The following is a 22,490-nucleotide window of genomic DNA, read 5'->3' on the forward strand; positions in this document are numbered from 1 at the left end:
TATACACCCAAAAGAAAATAAATCCTTCTACCACAAAGACACATGCACTCATGTGCTCATCCCAGCACTATTCACAAGAGCAAAGACACAGAATCCACCTAGGTGTCCATTGATAGTGAACTGGATGAAGAAAACGTGTGTGTACACCATGGAATACGATGCAGTTGTATTCATAAAAAAGAATGAAATCATGTCCTCTGCAGCAACATGGATGGAGCTGTCGGCTGTCACTTTAAGCAAATTAACACAGGAACAGGCACTTTGGGAGACCAAGGCTGGTGGATCATGAGGTCAAGAGATCAAGATCATCTTGGCTAACACGGTGAAACCCCGTCTCCACTAGGAGTGCAAAAAATTAGCCGGAAGTGGTGGCGGGCGCCTGTAGTCCCAGCTACTCGGGAGGCTGAGGCAGGAGAATGGCGTAAACCTGGGAGGCGGAGCTTGCAGTGAGCCGAGATCCTGCCACTGCACTCCAGCCTGGGCGACAGAGCGAGACTCTGTCTCAAAAAAAAAAAAAAAAAAAAAAAGAAAGAAAAACAGGAACAGAAAAATAAATACCACATATTCTCTCTAATACGCAGGAGCTAAGCATCAGGTACTAGTGGACGTAAAGATGGAAACAGTGGACACTGGGGACTCCCAGGGCAGGGAACGAGGGGTGTGGGTTAAACAGTGGACACTGGGGACTCCCAGGGCAGGGAACGAGGGCATGAGGGTTAAACAGTGGACACTGGGGGCTCCCAGGGCAGGGAACAAGGGGGTGAGGGTTGAATGTGCATTTAAATATGCTTACTGTATAGTCAAGGATCCTGGAAGAGTAAATGTTTTTAACTTTTTCCATTCTTTCTAAAGACTCAGTAAGGCGAGGAACTTGGCAGCAGATGCCGACCCCGATGCCTGGACCCTCCAGCCAGAGTGACTCCACGCACGTTCCTCTCCCAGAGGGCTGCCTGAGAGAAGTGCTCGACTATTTAGGTTCAGAAAACATTTGCTTTAGATGGAGGCAAGGCTCTGTAAATACTTTCTCTCTCTGGAAGCTTGGCTAGACAGATTGTGCTCCCTGAGCCGACGGCCGTGTTGCCCTCTCAAAGGGGCAGTCACAGCTACCAGCGTCATTAATATATAATATGTGATCTATGGATTACGTCGTTAACATATACACCAAGGTGAGGTCGACATCCCCTAATCAAATTACACAATCTCCAGGCTCAGCAGCCCTGTAGACGTGATCTTTAAACATGCGTCCTCATATCCCTGTGGTAGAAATGAGGAGGAACTGTGAACGAATACACCAGGCTCACTGAATTTACGTCCTCTGGCAGATCAGGGAAAATGTTAGGGGAATCATTAGGAAAACAGTCAGCTTTGCTGGGGAGCTTGTTCCTGCTTCTTTTTTTTTTTTTTTTTTTTTTTTTGTCCTTCTCTGAACTAGGTGGCTCCTAGGGAAGCATGAATTCTTTCTTTCTTCTTATTTCTTTTTTCTTATCTTTCTTTTCTTTCTTCTTTCTCTTTCCTCTTGCTTTCTTCGTAGAGAGTCTGAGGTAGTCAGAAGGCGGCTCCGAAGGGTGAAGTTACGTGCCTTACTTACGTGCCTGTGTTAAGGTACGGAATGCTCTTCTGCTCCCCCTTCCGTTCGGCTTCCTTTCTTCGTCCTTTCTTTCTTCCTTCTTTCTTTCTTTCCTTCCGCCCTTCCTTCCTTCCTTTTCTTTTCTCTCTCTCTCTCTCCTTCCTTCCTTCCTTCTTTCCTTCCTTCCTTCCTTCCTTTCTTTTTGAGACAGAGTTTCACTCTTGTCAGCCAGGGTGGAGTGCAGTGGCGTGATCTCAGTTCACTGCAACCTCTGCTTCCCGGGTTCAAGTGATTCTCCTGCCTCAGCCTCCTAAGTAGTTGGGATTACAGGTGCCGACCACCACACCCAGCTAATTTTGTATTTTTAGTGGAGACGGGATTTCACCATGTTAGCCAGGCTGGTCTCGAACTCCTGACCTCAAGTGATCCGCCCGCCTCGGCCTCCCAAAGTGCTGGGATAACAGGCGTGAGCCACCGTGCCCAACAGAATTTTCTAAAATAAAATAAAGCATCAGTTTCCAGAAAACAGTTGTTCACTTTGAATTATGTGGTTTCAGCATTTCAGCTGATTACAGCTATACTTGCACATCTCAAAAATTCTCCAAAGAAACAAGTCTAACGCCAGCGCTTTTTATAAATGTGCGCTCATGGCTGCCTTTTCTTCAGCAGGAGGGAAACCTCACCAAGCTATTGCAATGATATTCTGCCCCTTGGAGATCAGGGCCACCACCTCCCAGCCCGGCTCACCCAAGCCTTGAGTTTACTCTGCCTGCCTGAGTTGGAGTTCGCCCTCCCTCCCTTCTGGGGCGAGTGGAGGGGATGCCAGCCATTGTGCTGTTTCCCGAATACCTACTGTGGGCTACGCAGTGTGAGACACTTCACGCTGGAGTCAGACAACCCAGCTGAGACACCTGGTTAATAATTACACAGGTCTGATTAACCCACGTAATTAGACCCGTCACAGAGATGAGGATGCTGAGGCTCAGGAACCTGGTGGTGTGGGGGTCGCCGTGGGCCACCTTGCAAGCAGTCGGCGTTGTGTGGTCTCTGCGAGGCCCCTTTGCTCTGAGGCTCGGGAGCACGGTGGTGTGGGGGTCCTCGTGGACCAGCTTGTGAGCGCTCTGCATTGTGTGGTCTCTGCGAGGCCCCTTTGCTGAGGCTCGGGAGCACAGTGGTGTGGGGGTCCTCGTGGACCAGCTTGTGAGCGCTCTGCATTGTGTGGTCTCTGCGAGGCCCCTTTGCTCTGCACGCAGCTGGCCCTGGAGAGGAGCCCTGGAAGGGAAGGGGGGCAAGGCCCAGGGTTCCCTCTAGGGTGCTGGCTCCTTCAGAACCAGGGAACAGGCCAGCACACATCCTGGTTCTGCAGCCCAGTCCCAGCGTGGGGACAGAAAGGGGCAGGGACTCTCCTCGCCTTTCTGTGGGCCAAAGCATGCTTAGTGGGGTCTCCAGGCAGGTCTCCAAATACGTCCCGGTGATGAAGCAGTCAGGGGAAATTCCTCCTGGACTTCGGCCTTATTTCATTTTCTTCCCCACCCCCGGGGCTGTGGCCGGGATTTATTGTGTTTAATTTCCGAAGTGCAGCTTTTACGATCTGGGGTCCTCTGAGGGGAGCTCAGACATGACCCTAAGCTGGGCCAGGTCACACTGTGCTGCTCACTCTGCTCTGCCCACATGTGCGGCCCAGGAAGAGCGCCCGGAGTCACGGGCGTGGAAAGCAACGATGCCACTTGCCGTCTACAAGAGTCTCTTTCCCTGGGAGAGGATAAGGCCTCTCCCCTAACAATTCTCAAAAGAAACGAGTGTAACGCTGGCAGGTTTTATAAATGTGTGCTCATGGCTCGTTCTTCAGCAGGAGAGAAACTGCCCCAGTTTATTTCACTGTGGCTGACATGGTTGTTTTGGGGCACCCAGACTCTGTTTCCTCTTTCTGTTAACAGACCCCTGACTCTTACATGGGGCCACCCCCTTCCCGCCTCAGTCCTCCGGGTCTGGGTAGGGCTGACCTCCCTTTCGGGCACCAGCCTGGCATTTCCAGAGGGAGGACCCTAACCTCCTGGCGGGAGTGACTGACCGAGGGGCGAGGGTGACTCTCCCAGGCCAGCGAGAGGTGAGGGCACTTACTGGGCCAGCGGGAAAGCCGTTCTCAGCAGAAGGACCTCGTGTGAGATGCTGGTGGCAGGTGAAAGGGGTTCACCGGCCCCATTTAGAGGGCATAGTTGATGTTGCGAGCTGTGTTCTTTCTTTCTTTTTTTTTTTTTTTTTGAGATGGAGTCTTGCTCATCGCCCAGGCTGGAGTACGGCACGATCTCGGCTCACTGCAAGCTCCTCCTCCCGGGTTCATGCCATTCTCCTGCCTCAGCCTCCCAAGTAGCTGGGACTACAGGTGCCCGCCACCTTGCCTGGCTAATTTTTTGTATTTTTAGTAGAGACGGGGTTTCACCGTGTTAGCCAGGATGGTCTCGATCTCCTGACCTCGTGATCCGCTCCCTCGGCCTCCCAAAGTGCTGGGATTACAGGCGTGAGCCACCACGTCCGGACGGGCTGTGCTCTTTCTTTAGCGGCTCTTGACACCAAAATGCAGGGTTCTGTAGAGCATTTTTGAAGCCTGAGACATTGTAAACGCTGCACTGTGCCTCTGACGTTAAGGCAGCAGCGACTGCGTGCCAAGGAGAACCTCGGGATGCTGATTTCCTCATCTGTGCTGGCTGCCAGGAGCGTGATCAATGCAGGGACGCAAACGTGTTGCCATGCCAGCTAGACCGGGCTGCAAAAGTGACGTGCGTCTCATTTCTGTTTCTCCCTGAGCCTCTCCACACATCAGGCCCGCGTGAGGCAGAAGCAGAAGAGCCAGGCTCCTTCCTCGCTCTGAGGAGTTCCAGCAGCACCGACGGGAGAAGACCAGGCCGACCCAAGGTCCAGGTGGCTGTCAGGTGGGAAGGGAAGCTCACGGGGTCAGAGGCTGGTAGGCGCTCAGATGAGCAAACCTCGAAGGATTCTATTGTTTTTTTTTTTTGCTGTTGTTGTTGTTTGTTTGTTTGTTTTTTGAGAGATAGAGTCCTGCTCTGTCGCCCAAGCTGGAGTGCAGGGTTGTGATCACGGCTCACTGCAGCCTCGACCTCCTAGGCTCACCCCATCCTCCTGCCTCAGCCTCCCAAAAGTTGGGACTACAGCCATTTGCCACCTTACGTGTCCCAGGCTTCTATTCTCAAAAAATAAAATAAAAAATCAATTCCTAGAAAATAGTTCCTCACTTTGAATTATGTGACTTCGGAATATGAACTGATTTTATTTTTGAGAATTTACGCCTCTCTAGTAGCTGCCTAGTTCAGAGAATGACTAAAAAATACTGAAGGAAGAGCAAGCACGCAGCAAAGCAGACACTTCTCCTAAGGATTTTCCTAATGGTCTTTTTAAAAATTGTGTCTGATGGCCGGGCGCTGTGGCTCACACCTGTAATCCCAGCACTTTGGGAGGCCAAGGCAGGCAGATTATGAGGTCAGGAGATGGAGACCATCCTGACTAACACGGTGAAACCCCATCTCTACTAAAAATACAAAAAATTAGCCAGTCATGGTGGCGGGCACCTGTAGTCCCAGCTACTCAGTAGGCTGAGGCAGGAGAATGGCGTAAACCCAGGAGGCAGAGCTTGCAGTGAGCCGAGACCGTGCCACTGCACTCCAGCCTGGGAGACAGAGTGAGACTCCATCTCAAAATAAATAAATAAATAAATAAATAAATAAATAAATAAATAAAAATTGTGTCTGATGTCAAAGGAAATTCAGCACTAATAAATCTATAGTTAGATGTTGGCAGGTGATTATTCATATTATGAGGTTCCTGACATTACGTGCTCCCCAGATACATTTAAAGATGTTTGATAAATGAATTCTGACACATTCAACAGTTTGTAGACATCAGAAATCATGCTTTTGCACCATATTCTATGATGGCAGTTTACAAACAGCACTGACACTCCAGAATTAGAAACATAAACTTCACAGTGTGAGCTGTGCCAGCTCCCTCTATTTTATAAGCTTTCTGCAACAAAAACTGCTTTTAATTAAAAACTACAAGTAACGTATAACCTGGCCAGGTGCGGTGGCTCATGCCTGTAATCCCAGCACTTTGGGAGGCCAAGGCAGGCAGATCACTTGAGGTCAGGACTTCAAGACCAGCCTGGCCAATGGTGAAACCCCGTCTCTATAAAAATACAACACTGAGCCGGGCGAGGTGATGGGTGCCTGTAGTCCCAGCTACTCTGGAGGCTGAGGCGGGAGAATCGCTTGAACTCGGGAGGCAGAGGCTGCAGTGAGCCAAGATCGCGCCGCTGCACTCCAGCCCAGGTGATAACGGCGAAACTCTGTCTCAAAAAAAAAGACATAACCAGATATCGCAGAAATAACCCTAAAGTCCCCCAGGTTCCCCACCAGTTCCATCCTCCTTTATCGCCCTCTAGGCCAAATGCAAGCATAGATTTGGTGTTTATCAATATTACAATTTTATATTTTTGCCACGTAGATATGCATCAGAAACAACCTAAGTCACTGTTCTATTTTCGGGGTTGATTAATGGTGTCTTATTACACGTGTTGTCTAGAACGCACGCATTTCGCTGGACGTGTCCGAGAGCCGCCAGATTCGTGAGATTCACTGCTGGTCTTCGTGAACGTCCCCAAAACAGGCTGCAGCTCCCCACTGGCTGATGGCCTGCTCTATGTTTCCCTTGCACGTGTGGGTGGGGGGGGCCTCCCGCCTTGTTCTGAGGGCTGGGATTTGCTGGCTGGGTGTGGCCCTTGCTGGAGTTGGGAGCCAGGGTGCCCAGGCGGGACCCACCTCACAGCCACAGGCGGTGAGACAGCGGGCGGAGGGGTCAGCCTCTTCCCCGGAGACACTGGATGGTTCACGGATGGTCACAGGCCAGGGGACGTGGAGGTCCTGGCACTCGGCCGGCACTTAGTGCGTGTACGTCGGCCGCTGGCGTGTTGTCATTGTCATCGCTCTTGTTCTTATTATTATTGGTGTTTTAGGCAATTTTGGGCTAAACGTTAGAGAAGCCCTTCCTGTCACTGCCAGGCCCCAAATAAAGCAAGAGGTTATTTGAGAAGTAAAGAAAGCAAATGTTTCAGAACATATGAAACCCAAATTCATAGCGACAGCAAAAGGTTTTCTAAGCAACCAAACTTTATTTTCTATTCAACAAAATAAGTAGACAAGTTATGTTGCTTTTTTTCCAGCATCTGTTTTTAAGGTTCACTCATTTCGTGCTTTAAATCCCCTCCCCTCCGCCAGGGCCCCCTTCTGGCAGCCCCATGTGAGGAGACAGACGAAGGGAGAGATCTCAGGGTGGACAATGCTGGCTCACGCGTTTCTGGTTCAGCGGTGCACGGTGAACGGGCTTCTCCTGATGGCGGATGGCGGCCACACAAGGTAAAAGCAGGCGAACATTCTCAGGACATCATGTAAGATGCCAAAGATGTTGATTCTTTGTTCAGCTCCCTGGATCTGCTGAGCCAGCTGGTGACAACGGAGACAAGCGTCACACAAAGCAGAAAGCAGAAAGCAGAACGCAGAAAGCGCACACAAAGGCCCAAGCGGGTTCAGTGGCTCCTGCAGGGTGGCCCAGGGGCCCTGGCAGCCCCTTCCTGGGCAGCGGTCACCATCTTGGGTTTTGGGGTTCCCTTTCAGAGTTGAGGGCTCCCGTTTCGGGTGATGACACAGACGGCCTTCTTCTTCCTGTGACCAGTGCTGTCCCCAGGCTACGGCGCCTCTCTTGGGCTGGAACCCAGAGGCCTGCAGCAGCCACAGTCTCTGTCCCTGCCGGGTGTTCATGGTTCTGGTCCTAGAGGGCGTTGGCGACGTTCAAGGTGGCTGTGTTTTTCCTTAATTCTAAAGGTTTGCCCAGACACGGGGCGTAAAGCTGGAACTCACCACCCTGTCTTCACTGCAAGTTCTCCTTACTCACGAAAACAGAGAAACACACTTTTACATCTTACGTAGGAACGTCCCCCAGCATTGCTCTCACGTAAGGAGATTTAATTAAACCACCAAGGTCCAGCTCCTTTCTGAATTGTAAGAGTACATGATGCTGTTTGATTCACTAAACATACTCCTTTTATTAAAGTTTGATGCCTTTGGAAATCCGCCTGTGGTTTATCTGATGGCTTCAGAATTTCTCTTCCGCAGCTTTGAGATAGGAGACAGGACTCAATTCCGTAGGTGAGGCTCATACACTGGACCAAACAGAGGACTAGATAGAACACAACCAGGGCAAAGCAGGTTCCCATAAGCCACACCCACCAGAGCCCTGTGGATTTACATTGCTGTGGCAACGACAGGTGTTACCGCCCCTTTCCAAGGCAATGACTCGGCCACCCAAGAGCTACCATCCCTTCTCTGGAAATCTCTACATGCACTGCCCCTTAATCTAAGTGGGTATAAACACGGCTGCAGAACTGCCCGAGCCGCTGCTCTCTGCCTGCCGCTAGCCCTGCTCTTCTGGGGCAGTCACGGAGTCGTAACCCTGCCGCTTTGATAAAGCTGTTTTCTTCCCTCTACCACCAGCTGGCCCTTGAATTCCTTCCTGGGTGAAGCCAAAAACCCTTGCGGGCTAGGCCCCAGTTTGGGGCTCACCTGCCCTGCATCAGCTTCATTCTGATGCCTGGATGTGTGGGTGGATGGATCCTCTTCCTCCTGCTCAGTGCGCAGGTGCCCTTCAGATCAAAGAACCTCTGCTTTCCTTCATATTTCCTTCATCCTTTGAAAAATCCCTGGTCATGATTCCAGTGCTTGCCTGCCACACCCTCTCCACAGCCTCTCCACCTGCCCTTCTTGTCTCTCAACTGCTCTGTCAGCTGTTTTTGTGTCTCTGGGTCTTGGTGCTGCTGTGTTCTTCAGTTTGATATTCCAATTTCCTATTTTTTTTTTTTTTCAGACGGAGTCTCGTGCTGTTGCCCAGGCTGGAGTGCAGTGGCGCGATCTCAGCTCACTGCAAGCTCCTTCATGCCTTTCTGCTGCCTCAGCCTCCAGAGTAGCTGGGACTACAGGCGTCCGCCACCACGTCTGGCTAATTTTTTGTATTTTTAGTAGAGATGGGGTTTCACTGTGTAGCCAGGATGGTCTCGATCTCCTGACCTCGTGATCCTCCCACCTCGGCCTCCCAAAGTGCTGGGATTACAGGTATGAGCCACTGCACCCGACCATTCCAATTTCCTAATTACATCTTCAATGGCATCTGGTCTACTTTGCTTAGTGGCTATTTTTCATCTCTAAGATCATCAAAGTGGTTTTTAAAATAAGATATAACCTGGATACTGTGAAATCCATGCTTCTTAGTGTACCGTTGGGCAAGTTTGACAAGTGCATTTCGCCATGCAGTCAACACTACAGCCAAGACAAGAACAAGTCCATTGCCCAGAACCTGTCTCCTCCCACCCCCAGCCCCTGGCAACTGCTGATACGTTTTCAGTCCCCATGGTTTTGTCTTGCACCATGTTGTGTAAGTGGGATTATTCAGTAAGAACCTTTGACCACATTGCTTTCGTTCAGCATAATGCACTGGGGTTCAGCCTTGCACACCTCAGTGGTTTTCCTTTTTCATGGCTGCATAGTATTCCAGCATATGGCAATACCACAGCTCATTTGCTCACCAGAATATTTGAGTTGTTTCCAGCTTTTAAGAACAACAATTAAAGCCACTATAAACCCTCATACACTGATAAACAGGTTTTTCTATACCAGTTAGCATTTGACTTGTCAAACACCTAGGACTGGGATGGCTGGGGCATGGAATAAATATATATATGTAACTGCAGGAAACTGCCAGACTAGAGTCCCAAATGGCTGAGCCACTTTGGATGCCCATCAGGAACAAGTGAGAGTTCCAGTTGCTGTGTCTGCTCTCCACCACTTGGTATTTGGAGATGGTTTTTGTTGGTGGTTGTATTAGTCAGGGTTCTCCAGAAACTTAGAGTCAACAGGGATGTGTGTGCATGTCTGTGTAGCAGGCACTGGGAGAGGAGAGACAATTTAAGGAGTTGATTCATGTGCCTGTGGAAGCCTGGCAAAATCGGATGGCGTAGGTCCACAGACTGGAGACTCAAGAAGGAATGTGAAGGCATCTGCTGCAGAATCCTTGTGGCTTGGGGAGCTCAGTCTTTCTTCTACTGAGGTCTTTGACTGATTGGATGAGTCCACTCAATCCTGGAGCGCTGTCTGCATTATTTAAAGTCCACTGATTTCAATGTCAATCTCATCCAAAAGACACCTTCACAGAAACAACCGGAATAATGTTTGACTAAATATTTGAGCATGGTGGCCCAGTCAAGTTGACATATAAAATGAACCATCACAGTCTTGTTCTCTTTTTCCTCTTAGCTGCACTAACAGATGTGTGGAGGTGTCTTGTTGTGGTTTTAATGTACATTTCCCTGATGGATGACAACGTGGGGCAAATTTTCATGTGCTGTATGTTTTTTGGTGAAGTGCCATCTTAAAAACTGGGCTGTTGCTTGCAAATATTTTCTCCTAGTTTGCAGCTTGTCTTGTAATTCTCCTGTCTTTTAAGAGTAGAAGTTCTCAATTTAATGTGCAAGTAATGCATTTTTTTGTTTATAGATCATGTTTTTGGTGTCAGATTAAAGAAATCTTTGCCTAACCAAAGATCATAAAGATATTCATCTTGCCGGGTGCAGTGGCTTATGCCTGTAATCCCAGCACTTTGGGAGGCTGAGGCGGGTGGATCATGAGGTCAGGACATTGAGACCATCCTGGCTAACACAGTGAAACCCCGTCTCTACTCGTCTCTACTAAAAATTTAAAAAAATTAGCAGGGCATAGTGGCGGGCGCCTGTAGTCCCAGCTACTTGAGAGGCTGAGGCAGGAGAACAGCTGGAACCTGGGAGGCGGAGCTTACAATGAGCTGAGATTTGCGCCACTGCACTCCAGCCTGGGCAACAGGGCAAGACTCTGTCTCAAAAAAAAAAAAAAAAAAAAAAAAAAAAAAAAGATATTCATCTATGTTTTCTTCTACAAGCTTTATAGTTTTATGTTTTACATTTAGGTCTATGATGCATTTTGAGTTAATTTTTGTTTATTTATTTACTTTTGAGACAGGGTATTACTCCATCTCCCAGGCTGGAGTGCAGTGGCTCAATCTTGACTCACTGCAACCTCCACCTCCCAGGTTCAAATGATTCTCCTGCCTCAGCTTCCCACATAGCTGTGATTACAGGCACATACCACCGTGCCCAGCTAATTTTTGTATTTTTAGTAGAGATGGGGTTTCACTATGTTGGCCAGGCTGATCTCAAACTCCTGACCTCAAATGATCGGCCCACCTTGGCCTCCCAAAGTGTGGGGATTACAGGCATGGGCTGCTGCTCCCACCCTACCCCAAACATTTTCATCATCCCCAACATAAGCTCTGTGCATGTTAAAGAACAAAGCCTCCCTCCCTTCTCCTCCAGGCCCCCATAACTGGCGGTCTACTTTCTGTCTCTATGAATTTGACTACTCTGGGGACCTCAAACTAGTGGAACCACACAGCATTTATCCTTTTGTGTCAGGCTTATTCCACTAAGCGTGATGTTTTCAAGTCCATCCGTGTTGTAGCACATATCAAAATTTCACCCTTTTTTGGGGTGAATCGTTTAGCTCTTAGAAAAACAATTGGTGAAGATCTTCATGACGTTGGATTTGACAAATCCATGAATGTGTATGACAGCGAAAGTACAGGCAACAAAGGGAAATCGGTAAACTGGACTTCATTAAAATTAAGAACTTTTGGGCACGAAAGGATGCCATGAAGAAAACACGTGCAATGGGAGAATGGGAGACAGTATTCGCAAGTCGTTTATCTGACAGGGAATCAGCATCTTTATTTTAAGGCATCAGGTTTTGGTCCAACTGCTCCACAAAGCTTATCTGATCACGAGTGGATTCCTTTTCTAGTTGTGGACTTGGGTGGTCGCCTTTCTTTAGATTTCCATGGGCGTCTTGCAATTTGGGTGCACAGGCTCACTTAGTGGAAGAGTCTTGGTTCTTCCTGTTCTCTGTCTCCCTCGCTCTCTGGTTCCGGCCCTCTCTGTGGTGGGCTGTGTTTTCCAGAGGTGGCTGCATGACCCTGTGATCCACCTGTTCTTCGCACAGTGTGACCTCACGCGCTGACTCTCATGTAAGGGGAATCATGTCGTCTGCAGCCTCTACAAGCTGCTTTTCACACAGTTGAGATTCACTGAGACCATGGCATACATTCGTGGTTTGTTCCTTTTTGTTGCAGAGCCGTACCCCACAGCGTGGATGTACCACGGTTTATTTAACCGTTTACCTGTTGACGGACATCTGGCTTGCTTCCAATTCGGGGCTATTAGGCAGAAAGCTGCTATAAACATTAATTAGCAGGGTTTTGTGTGACCACAACCGGGGTTGCACTCTGGGAATAGACTGGTCACCAGTGTAACTTCTGGATCATGGTGGCTACATGGTCAGGTTTTAAAGAAACTCAAACTGTTTTGGAGAGGGGCTGTACCATTTTACCTTTCCTTGTTCCCGCATAGTTCGTTTTCACATCCGATTAAAGGGACAATACAGAGTCACTGAGTGTGTTCGAGCCTGAGTGTGACTCAGATCCCGAACGAGGCCAGGCAGCCACAGTGCCCACCCCAGAAAGGGGAGTTGCACGTGCCCACCCCCACGTGCCAGGTTTCTCCTCCCAGGGGGACCCCCAGGGGTGCTGAGCCCACCTGCAGATGTGGCTTTACCAAGGGCAGCGACAGCTCCGGGCACCCCTGGGGTCAACTGGGTGCAAGCAGCGAAAGTCACCTCATATTTTAACAAGTTCATTCATTCATTTGTTTTTTATAGAGACAAGGTCTCACTCTGTGGCTGAGGCTGGTCTCTAACTCCTGGCTTCAAGTGATCCTCCCACATCGGGCTCCCACAGAGCTGGGGTTTCAAGTATGAGCCCCCATGCCCCGCCCTCTGGGTCGTTTCAGAGCTGAAGGTGCTGCTGTGAAGGCGACATTTCCTGGAAGAAGACCAGGGCTTTCTGGCCTCAGACCGACTCACAGACACGGCTCTCGGTCAGAATTCTGCAGGTGATTCCTGGAAATACTATTCAGTCTCATGTCTACCGTGAAACAAAGCCCCCTACTCCCGTAAGATCCCACCTCTCTACTTTTCTGCAGAATTTCCTAACCCGGATGGCTTCTCTTCTCTTCCCTCTGCGTGCGCCTAAAACGGAGCTTCGGCCCAGAGGGGACCCGTGAAGCGGCGACTCTGCGATGGGAAGTCCCCCTCTCTCGGGGCCCCGGCGGGGACTCACTTCCAGGCACTGAGAGACCGCGGGGCGGGAGCACCAGGCGCTGCAGAAAGCGCTGGGACCTGCGTTTCTGGCTCAGCTGACCCACTGACCAAGGCCAGGAGACAGCCGCCGGGCACCACGGATTTGGCCTGGACCCCCGGCCGCTCTGGGATGGAGAGCAGCGGACAGTGCAGGTGGCGGAGGGGGCCACAGTCCTGGTCTCCGACGCCGACTCCGGGCTGTGCTCTCTGCTGAGACCCAAGTGTCCGCCGGGGGGATCCGGGCACCCGGAAAGCACCACCGAGTCTCAGGCGCCCCCAGGGCGCACGAGACCGGGGCGCACGAGACCGGGGCGCACGGGAACGGGGTGCACAGGACCGGGGTGCTCCGAGGAGACTTCCGCCAGTGCAGGGAGGCTGCGAGGACACCCCAGGCTGCCTCCAGGGATGGGGACGGGGCGAGCCCTGACCTGAGCGCCCCGGGAAGGCAGCGGGGCCTCCCCGCCCGTCGGACCACCCAGCGCGCCGCCTCCTCCTCCCTCCCCCGCAGCGGTCCGAGGGTCACCGAGACGCCCCGCTCCGCTCCCCTCGATCGCTTTACGGGTGGCTGGGGCCTCCCCCGCGCCGGGATTGGATGCGAGAGGACGGGGTGGGGGCAGGCGGGGGACCCCAGAAGCCCAGGTTCCGGCTCTGGCGGAGAGAAGCCCGCAGTGCAGTAGCTGCTGGGCCGTCTAGAGAGGGCTCTGCGCGAAGCCGGCGGACGGCGCGGAGGAGGCGGCAGCTGCAGCCGGGGCTCCCAGCAAGCGCCCGGCGCGCCAGGATGTTTGACCCCTCGCAGTATCCCTACAACTGCTTCAATTACGACGCCGACGACTACCCCGCCTGCAGCTCCGACGAAGACAAGAGGCTCACGCGGCCCGCGTACAGGTGACTGCGGGGGTGGCGGCGGGGGTTTGGGGAACAGGGACCCCTCTGCAGGGGTCCCAGGTAGCCGGGACCTGCCTGGGACGAAGGAAGGGCGAGGGGGCTTTCTTCTTTCCGACGGAGCTCAGAGAAAGATGGCATTTGTCCCTACTTTGAGGAGAGCCGGGGAACGTTCTTGGCCTCCCGGGGAGGGGCCTTTCCAGCCCGGGGAAGAGCTTCTGGGGTCTGGGTGGCGCCGGGGGACCGCGAGCTGCGGGGGGCACTTTCCCCAACACCGCCTCACTCCTCTGCCTCTGCGCCCCACGGCGCCCTGCGGGACGGGGAGAAGGACGGGGCGAGGGGAGGGCTGCCCCGCGGAGACCCCGCCTGACCCCCGGACTCCGCAGCTACATCGCCTTGATCGCCATGGCCATCCAACAGAGCCCCGCGGGGAGGGTGACCCTGTCCGGCATCTACGACTTCATCATGCGCAAGTTCCCCTATTACCGCGCCAACCAGCGCGCCTGGCAGAACTCCATCCGCCACAACCTGTCCCTCAACAGCTGCTTCGTCAAGGTGAGCGCCGCCCCCGACGGGCCCCGGCTGTCCCCGCGTGGCGACACCTGCGCCAGGGCCTCGGTGGCGGGGAAGGGAGGGCACCGCTGCGGCTGCGGAGAGGTCCGTCCTCAGCCCACGGGGCCGCCTCCACCTGCGCAGTGCGCCACCCTCGCCCCCGTCCAGGGCACCCCGAGGGGACAAGGCGGGCGGGCGCACAGCCCAGCGGAGCCGCTCCCAGCCCCTTCCTCCGCGCGCACAGGTGCCGCGGTCCGAGGGCCACGAGAAGGGCAAAGGCAACTACTGGACTTTCGCGGGCGGCTGCGAGTCGCTGCTGGACCTCTTCGAGAACGGCAACTACCGGCGGCGGCGACGGCGGCGCGGCCCCAAGCGCGAGGGGCTGAGGGGTCCGCGTGCTGGAGGCGCCCAAGGGCCCCCGGGTCCGCCCGAGCCGGCCGCCGGGCAAGGGTCCCTGGCCCCGGACAGCGCTGGCGAGGGCGCCCCGGGACGGGACCCCCATGCCAGCCCCGCCAGCCCCGCCAGCCCCGCCCCCCCGGGGAAGGAGCAGCCTCGGGACCTCAAGTTCAGCATCGACTACATCCTGTCCTCCCCAGACCCCTTCCCCGGACTCAAGCCACCCTGCCTCGCAGAGGAGGGCAGATACGCGCGGCTGGAGAACGTGGGCCTCCACTTTTGGACAATGTGATGTGGGGCCTTCTGGAGGCCCCTGCAGTTCAGTCTGGGGTCTTCCCCAGACCCTCCCTGGAAAGACGGTTCCAGCCTCACCTTGAGTCAGGAAGCCAGAGTTCGACAAATCCTACAATTTCTCCTGCAGACAGAAGGTCAGGTGCCACACCAGGCCTGGATTGGGGGGACAGGCGGAGGTGGAGCTCCTTAAAGGTACAGACTGTGAGGCTGTGACTTTACCTGTTGAGAAAACAGTTCTCTTGCAGGGAAAATCCCCACTGGGCTCCAGTTTCACCTTAGGGTTTGCTCTGCACTGGCCTAGTGCTCTTGCTCTGAGGAGTAAACACAGGCTCATGTTCCCTAGAGTCGGCAAACATTTCATTCCTTGGTCACTTGAGGGTGAGCTTTCTGGACAGCCACATCCCAAAAGTCACAAGTGCCCATTGTGCGGTCAGTGGGCTGGTTGACTTTCTCCCCGTGGTTAAAATAATAGTGGTAAGGCACAAACCGTGAAGAGAGATGGCAATTGGCCCCATGAATTAGTCACCCCGAGGCTTATGATGGTGTCCGTGCTAGGGGTGACGTGATCGGAAGTGACAAACGTATCTTGTTGTGTCAGCCGAGTATTTTGGTGACAGTTTAAGAAATCAGTTGTGCGTTTTACACCAGAAGGGAGAAAGGCAAGGTGGAAAGGTGGGGCCCAAATTTGGGATGATACTGGGGCAAAGTTCAAATTTCTTGATTCTTCTGAGCAGGGAGTAAGCCTTGATTCAGGCACCTTCTGTCAACTGGTTTCCCAAAACATCAGGTGCCCAAGAGAGCACACTGTGGATAAAATTCCTGCAACACCTCCCAGGGCACAGTCACAAGCATTCGAGGTGGGTGCACTCCACTTGAAATGTAAATGATTTAATTACACTGTAGAGATGGGCATTCTAAAAACACACAGTTATGCCCAGTGAAACTATTTGACCAGCCTTATCATTTTTCACCAGCCCATTTTTGCAGAGTTAATTGCTTTCAGTGACCTTAATTGGAACATTAGTATGGATTACACCTAATCCGATTCGCTTGGTGACAACGATTGGCTAATTTTGTGAACGGCAAAAAACGCACCCAACAAGGCTGGCTGGCTCATTTGGGAATTACATAGTCTTGCTTTATCGGACCCTTAAAAACAGGGACTGGGCGGCCGTGAAGGTAGGCGGGCTGCAGAGACAGACCAGAACATGCAAAAGATGCTTGGCCCTGGCTTCATCTCTATTCAGAAAAATCCAAGCATTCCCCCACTCACCTGCCCTGTAAATAGACTTGATGTGTTTGGTTCATTGTTTTGAGAAGAGGAAGGCCATTGCTGACAGACGCTGTGAACACCTGACCCCATGGAGATACGCCCACTCTCCGGCCTCCCAGCTCAGACAACCGCAGCCTCTGCCTACAAGGGCACCCTTCGCCCAGGGAGAAGGAGCCAGAGCTCAGCCTCAGATGCCTGTTCCTGGAGGTGGAAACGTGGCTTCCAATGTGGACACCTCTCCTTTGCAAATGTCAGCTTCTGGTTTCCAGAACTCTCTGCTGGGAGAGCAGCCAGCATTCCCAGTGCTCCCGCCGCCCACCTGGTATAGGATCCTAGGAGATGATGAGTGCTGCAGCTCTCATGCTCGTTTCACAGATGGAACCCTGCATCGCAGGCATGCAGCTCCAGTTTGGCTCCTCACCCTCTCCATGCTGGCTTGTACAGGCTATCGGCATGGTGTGTACACTGTGTGTGCATGTGTATTGTGGTGTGTGCCCTGTGTCTGTCTGCACTCTTGTTATTTATATCCCTTTGCTGGTTGTGCTAAAAGCATAGATTTAAATCGTACAAGATGTAATTCAGACGGTCATAAGAGGCAGATGCTCCCATACATAAGTATATGGCAAAGAAAGTATCTGAAGATATATTTTTCTGCTGCCAACAGAGGAAATAAAATTTACATTTTATCTTTTGAGTTCCTGCACTTTGTTCTGGTAAGCAAAGCCTGACTTGAAACAACAACAAAACCTCTTTTCCTAAACAGGACGCTCCTGGGGAGCCTCAGAATAAGTCAAGGTCTTTATAGCTCATCCTCTCTGAGAACAAATTTGTGGCCAAATGCAGACTCGATGCCCAGGAGAGGCAAGGGCGGCACTGGGGGAAATCTGTGTACAATGAGGTGTAGCATTTGTTTTGCAAAGGATATCAATCATATTTTTAAAAGCAAAGGGACATTTTCAATTTGCCAGTGTGTGATAGCCTGCAACTTCAGAAAGGTTCCCAGCCCTTAGAGTGAATGGCATTTAATAGCAGCAACATAACAGGGTGAGGGCTGGCTGTGACCTACTCAAATGTCGCCGCCACCACGCAGACTTGCCCCACACAATTATAATTAAATACTTTATGCCTTTCTTGCAAATCCACTGATTGATCATCGATATGTACATTACCACCACATTACCCCCAAGCAGATGTCTGCCACATGCAGGTTACGGATCACCAGGCTTCCATTAACAAAGTTGGGAGGTGCTGCCGGGCGGACGTTCAGCGGCGTGCAAATGACTGTGTGCAAATGACTGTGCTTGGGACCAAAGTTCCCAGGCTGGGTGGCACCTGGGCCCTGACCTCCTTTTCCCGAGACTTTAGGGCGTCCCTTCTCGCAGAAGCTGGGCAGAGGCTCCTCCACCAAATGTCACAGGAGTGAGGGGATGGCCCATGGCAGTTCCTGGAGGATGGAGAATCACAGGAATCCCGCATTTATCCCTCCCTCCCACAGATGGAAGCAGGAGCGTGGCAGATTTGAGAGCAACCACCAGGTCCCTGAGTGCAAACTGACCACAGATGAGACCCTCCCCCGTACTGCTGACTGGTTGGGCGTAGCGTAGCAGCATCCCTCCAGAGAGGCCTCCTTGGCTGACACCTGCCCTTTGCACCCAGCTGAAGTAGGACTCTTGGAATCTGCTGTCCATTGGCCCCTGGTCTGCCTCCTGGGGAAGAAGAGAAAAGCCTTTTCTTCAAATTCCTTCCGTCCTTGATTGAGCAGGGTGGGGGCTGTTTGTTTATTCACTAGCAAACATTCACGAGCCCTGAGCTGGGAGTTGGGGCGCAGCCATGAACCCAGGAGGCCCAGACTGCAGCCCCACAGCACAAGGGTGAAGTAGACAGACAGCTCCGCATGCATGCAGAGCCCTGCACCGGGATGGGTCAGGAAGGGAGCCCACAAGGCTCTGAGCAGAGGATGAGTGCTGCAAAGTGCATGGCCAGGCCAGGCTCTCAGGAGCCGAGGCCATGATGGTGACGGTGAGCTGGAACAACAAGCTAGGAGCAAAGTGCATCCTAGGTAGGGGGGCAGCCTGTGCCAAGCCCTGTGCTGGGGACCAGAGGCCAGTGTGACTGGAGGGAGGTGCAGCCAGGGAGCCACACATGGGAAGAGCCCAGCCACGCCCGCCCAGCCCCCACGTCCAGGCCAGACTTACCATCTCTTTAGTCATTGAAATGCAGCTCCTGCATCCACCTCCATTTGTCCCTGTTCTTTCTGATATATGGAACACCTGCACAGCCCAGAAGGACAATCACCTCCTATGGTCTGGGTGCTTGGCCTTGGTTGATGTGGCCTCGGCATGCCCCACACACTACTCTTGCTCCTGTCCCCAAGCGTTTCTTCCTGGCCAGTTGCATCCTGTGCTCATGGAAGGTGAGGATGGTGTACAGAGGGTGGGGGTCTCCGTGAGCCCCCTCCTCAGTGTCGCCCAGCCAGGACAGCTGCCCTGAAGGTCTACGGTGGCGCTGGCTTCCCTGGGACAGAGGAGCACTGGGTTGGGAGTCGTGCCTCTGTGTGTCCACAGCAGGGTCCTCTGTCCACTAGAGTCCGAGGCTCCTTGCCCGTGGCATGGGCTGTGCACAGCACCACCCAGGACTTAGGCGAGAGGCTGTCAACTGGACCCATAGGCCCTGGCCCAGCTCTGCTCCCATCTCATGCCCCTGTGCATCTGCCTGGCCCTGGGACCCAAAGAGGGAAGGGACCAGCTCCCTGGGGTATAAAGGCCTGAGCTGGGCATCCCCGTGGAACCTGGCTCCCCACAGTCCCCAGGCCAAGGAGGCTCTCTGGGCACCTCCCTACCAGGAAGCAGCCCCCGAACTCCCTGCCTCTTTCCCTGGGACCCTGTGGTCTGCCCCAGGCGCTGTCAGCTTCCTCATGGCCACTTCCCATCTGACTGGCAGTCCAGGACAAGGACTTCCTCAGGATGATACCAGGGCAGTGAGGGGCCAGTGAGGGGCCAGAGGACACGGCCCTCAGTGAGCTACGACTGGCACGAGGACACAGCTGGGCGTTTCCCGCCTGGATTCTTCCGAGCAGCCTCCATCGGCCTCCACGCAGGGGTCAGGTGACCCCCTCCTCTGTCTTGGCTTCCTCTGTGGTTCTGACAGGGTTTGGGGAGCAAGGGTGCCCCCACTCCCACCACCCCAGGCTGTGACAGGGCTGGGCTCCTGAAATTCCTCGGTTCTAACCTTCCGGTTCCCAGCCCTGCCCCAGGGCCAGGCCAAGTTCATCTGAGGGCCTCGGAGCCTCTCCAGTGTACGCTTTCCAGAGGAGGAGCCCAAACAGGCTGTTTCTCACCAAAATATGAAACTCAAAACAAGCACAGGACCTGCCTGAGGCTGCCGGCGGCCTGGGGACTCAAGGTCCGACTTTGCCCCCTCCTGGCACTGCCTGACCACCCCTACAGCCCCCAAGCTCCCCTTGGCCCCACCCGGCCCCACCTTGCACTCCCACATCCCTCTCCCAGGTCCTGCCCAGCCCCTCCTATGCCCTCAGCCCTGCCTGGTCCTCCTGACCCCTCTGGCTCCCTTTGGTCCCTCTTGGCACCCCCTGGTCCTCCTGGGTCTTTTCTGCCTCCCAGCCCCTCCCATTCTCCCCCCAACCCCTCTCTACCCCCAACTCTTACTGGCCCTGTGGCACCCCCAGGTTCCCAGGCCCCTTCTGTACCCCCAGCCCTTCCAGGCTTCCCCCCTGACCCTTGAACTCCCCCAACTCTCCTGGCTCCCCAAGCCCCTCCTGGCCCTGCCTGGTCCCTCCTGCCCCCCAGCCCTCCCCGTCCTCCCCCAGCACAGCTGGTCCCCGGCTCCCAGGAGTCTGGGGAACACCAGCGGCTTCCTCAGACAGGAGACTGTGCTTTACACTCAGGCCACTGCACCTGAAACAGCCGCACGTGTCCAGTGCCTCAGGCCATCCTGGGACTAGACTGAGGGTTTTATTGACAAAACTCTGCTAAAGATGGGACTCAGGGGGGCAAGGTTTTAAGAGTCTTTGGTCAGGCTGAGGCCCCACAGTAAGCGTCCACCGAGAACGCCTGCCCCAGCCTGGATGATGGGACGCGGGGCTGCAGGGTGGACGGAGAGGTGCTGGGAGGGAGTGGACAGGTGGATGATGGGACGCGGGGCTGCGGGGTGGACAGAGAGGTGCTGGGAGGGAGTGGACGCGTGGATGATGGGACGCGGGGCTGCGGGGTGGACGGAGAGGTGCTGGGAGGGAGTGGACGCGTGGATGATGGGACGCGGGGCTGCGGGGTGGACGGAGAGGTGCTGGGAGGGAGTGGACGCGTGGATGATGGGACGCGGGGCTGCGGGGTGGACGGAGAGGTGCTGGGAGGGAGTGGACAGGTGGATGATGGGACGCGGGGCTGCGGGGTGGACGGAGAGGTGCTGGGAGGGAGTGGACGCGTGGATGATGGGACGCGGGGCTGCGGGGTGGACGGAGAGGTGCTGGGAGGGAGTGGACGCGTGGATGATGGGACGCGGGGCTGCGGGGTGGACGGAGATGTGCTGGGAGGGAGTGGACAGGTGGATGATGGGACGCGGGGCTGCGGGGTGGACGGAGATGTGCTGGGAGGGAGTGGACGCGTGGATGATGGGACGCGGGGCTGCGGGGTGGACGGAGAGGTGCTGGGAGGGAGTGGACGCGTGGATGATGGGACGCGGGGCTTCGGGGTGGACGGAGAGGTGCTGGGAGGGAGTGGACGCGTGGATGATGGGACGCGGGGCTGCAGGGTGGAGGGAGGAGGTGCTGGGAGACAGTGGACGGAGCACATTCAATCTTGAGAATTCCTACACGTGGGTCACATCCTCTCCTGCACACAGTAGGCGCCCTGCACACAGATGATGAATAGATTCACGGGGTCTGAGGAGGAAGCTTCTCTGAGGGGAGGAGGTGGATGGGGAAGTTACATCGTTCACAAGGACTCTGCCACATCCCAGCAAACCCAGGTCAGCCCAGGAGGGCATCCGAATCCTGGTAGAAACAGGGGCTGGTGTTTGCCGAGGGCTCTCCATGTGCTGGGCTCGGTTCTGAGAACACTCACCCAGCCAGGACCCCATGGAGACAGTAACACTCACCCCCCAGGGCACCGGTGAGGCCTGGAGAGGGTCACGTGCCTGGCCAGCGTGCAGAGGGGTCTGAGCTCAGGGGTCAGCAAATTGTCTGGAGGGACCCACAGGGTCAGTGTCGGGGCCCTGAGAATGGCTGATGGCATTTGGAGGAGGGGAGACAGGTCTTCCAAGCCCAGGTGCAGGTCCAAGGGCCCAGGGTCTCCACACACCCAAGCCTCCGGGGCGTGCCGCCACCTCGCAGGGCCCTCAGCTCTCCCCACTGAAAGGGAAGGATGTAATGACAGTCCAAGAGAGAACGGAGGTGCCGTCCGCTGCAGTGTAAGGCTTGGGGCTGTGGGCGGTGGGCCCCTTGGCGGGATGCTAGGGGTCCCACTCTCATCTCCTCGGAGGTGCGGTCCCCACTCCAGCAGGTGCAGAGGGAATCTCAGTCCAAGTTGATACATAAAGAAGCTCGGTTCTCATGGTTCTGCGCTCCCACAGGGGTCCCGCCCTCCCGCCAGCCCCAGCAGCCCTGTAAGCGGAGCACAGGGCAGACTCCACAGCTCCATGGCCCAGAGCAGGAAACTGAGGCTCGGAGGGGCCTCTCAGAGCCTGCTGGGGTAGAGGCCAGGACTCACCTGATCCCAGGAGCCCAGGATGCCCGGCCAAGGGCAGAATGACATCCTCTAACCTGGAAATTAACGGACACAGGCTTGAGGCCTCCTCCGTCCCTTAGCTGTCATTCTGTCCAACTCCTGAGCAAGTGTCAGAGACGGTGGGAATAGTGTGGATCCCAGGGGTCCCAAATCGGGGTGGGGCCGCCACTCCACGCACAGCCTAACCTCCCCCAGCTCTGGAACGTGGCTGGCCAGGACTCACTGCTGCGAGGCAGCCCTGCTTCTGGGGGGACACCCCTCCCATTTCCACCAAGAGGGGCCTGGTGTGCGGCGCTTGCCGTCATTACAAGAGAAACCCAGGAAAGGGGAAGTGCACACAACCTATTACCTGTAATTTGATTTTGCTATTCAGCCAAATTAACAATCTATAAACATTTGCAAAATTACATGTTTTCATCCTGCGAAAAATACCAAGTGCCTCTTAT

At 54.3% G+C, this 22,490-nt stretch overlaps 1 protein-coding gene and 1 long non-coding RNA gene across 2 annotated transcripts; both read left to right on the top strand.

Annotated features, from left to right (window-relative positions):
* Positions 1–13,684: 13,684 nt before the first annotated feature.
* On the top strand, positions 13,685–14,725 carry LOC104664932 (forkhead box protein I2; the record flags this gene model as incomplete). The annotated part of the gene is made up of 3 exons (XM_030932018.1): positions 13,685–13,791; positions 14,175–14,343; positions 14,585–14,725. Coding segments are annotated over exons 1-3 (417 nt in total), but the record flags the coding sequence as incomplete, so codon positions are not given.
* A 21-nt stretch (positions 14,726–14,746) lies between these two features.
* On the top strand, positions 14,747–17,988 carry LOC115898145. The gene is made up of 2 exons (XR_004057856.1): positions 14,747–15,222; positions 17,799–17,988. It is a non-coding gene; the product is annotated as an uncharacterized LOC115898145 (long non-coding RNA).
* The last annotated feature ends 4,502 nt before the right edge of the window (positions 17,989–22,490 follow it).

Source organism: Rhinopithecus roxellana, chromosome 6 (genome assembly GCF_007565055.1).
Source record: "Rhinopithecus roxellana isolate Shanxi Qingling chromosome 6, ASM756505v1, whole genome shotgun sequence".
NCBI classification, from domain to species: domain Eukaryota; kingdom Metazoa; phylum Chordata; class Mammalia; order Primates; family Cercopithecidae; genus Rhinopithecus; species Rhinopithecus roxellana.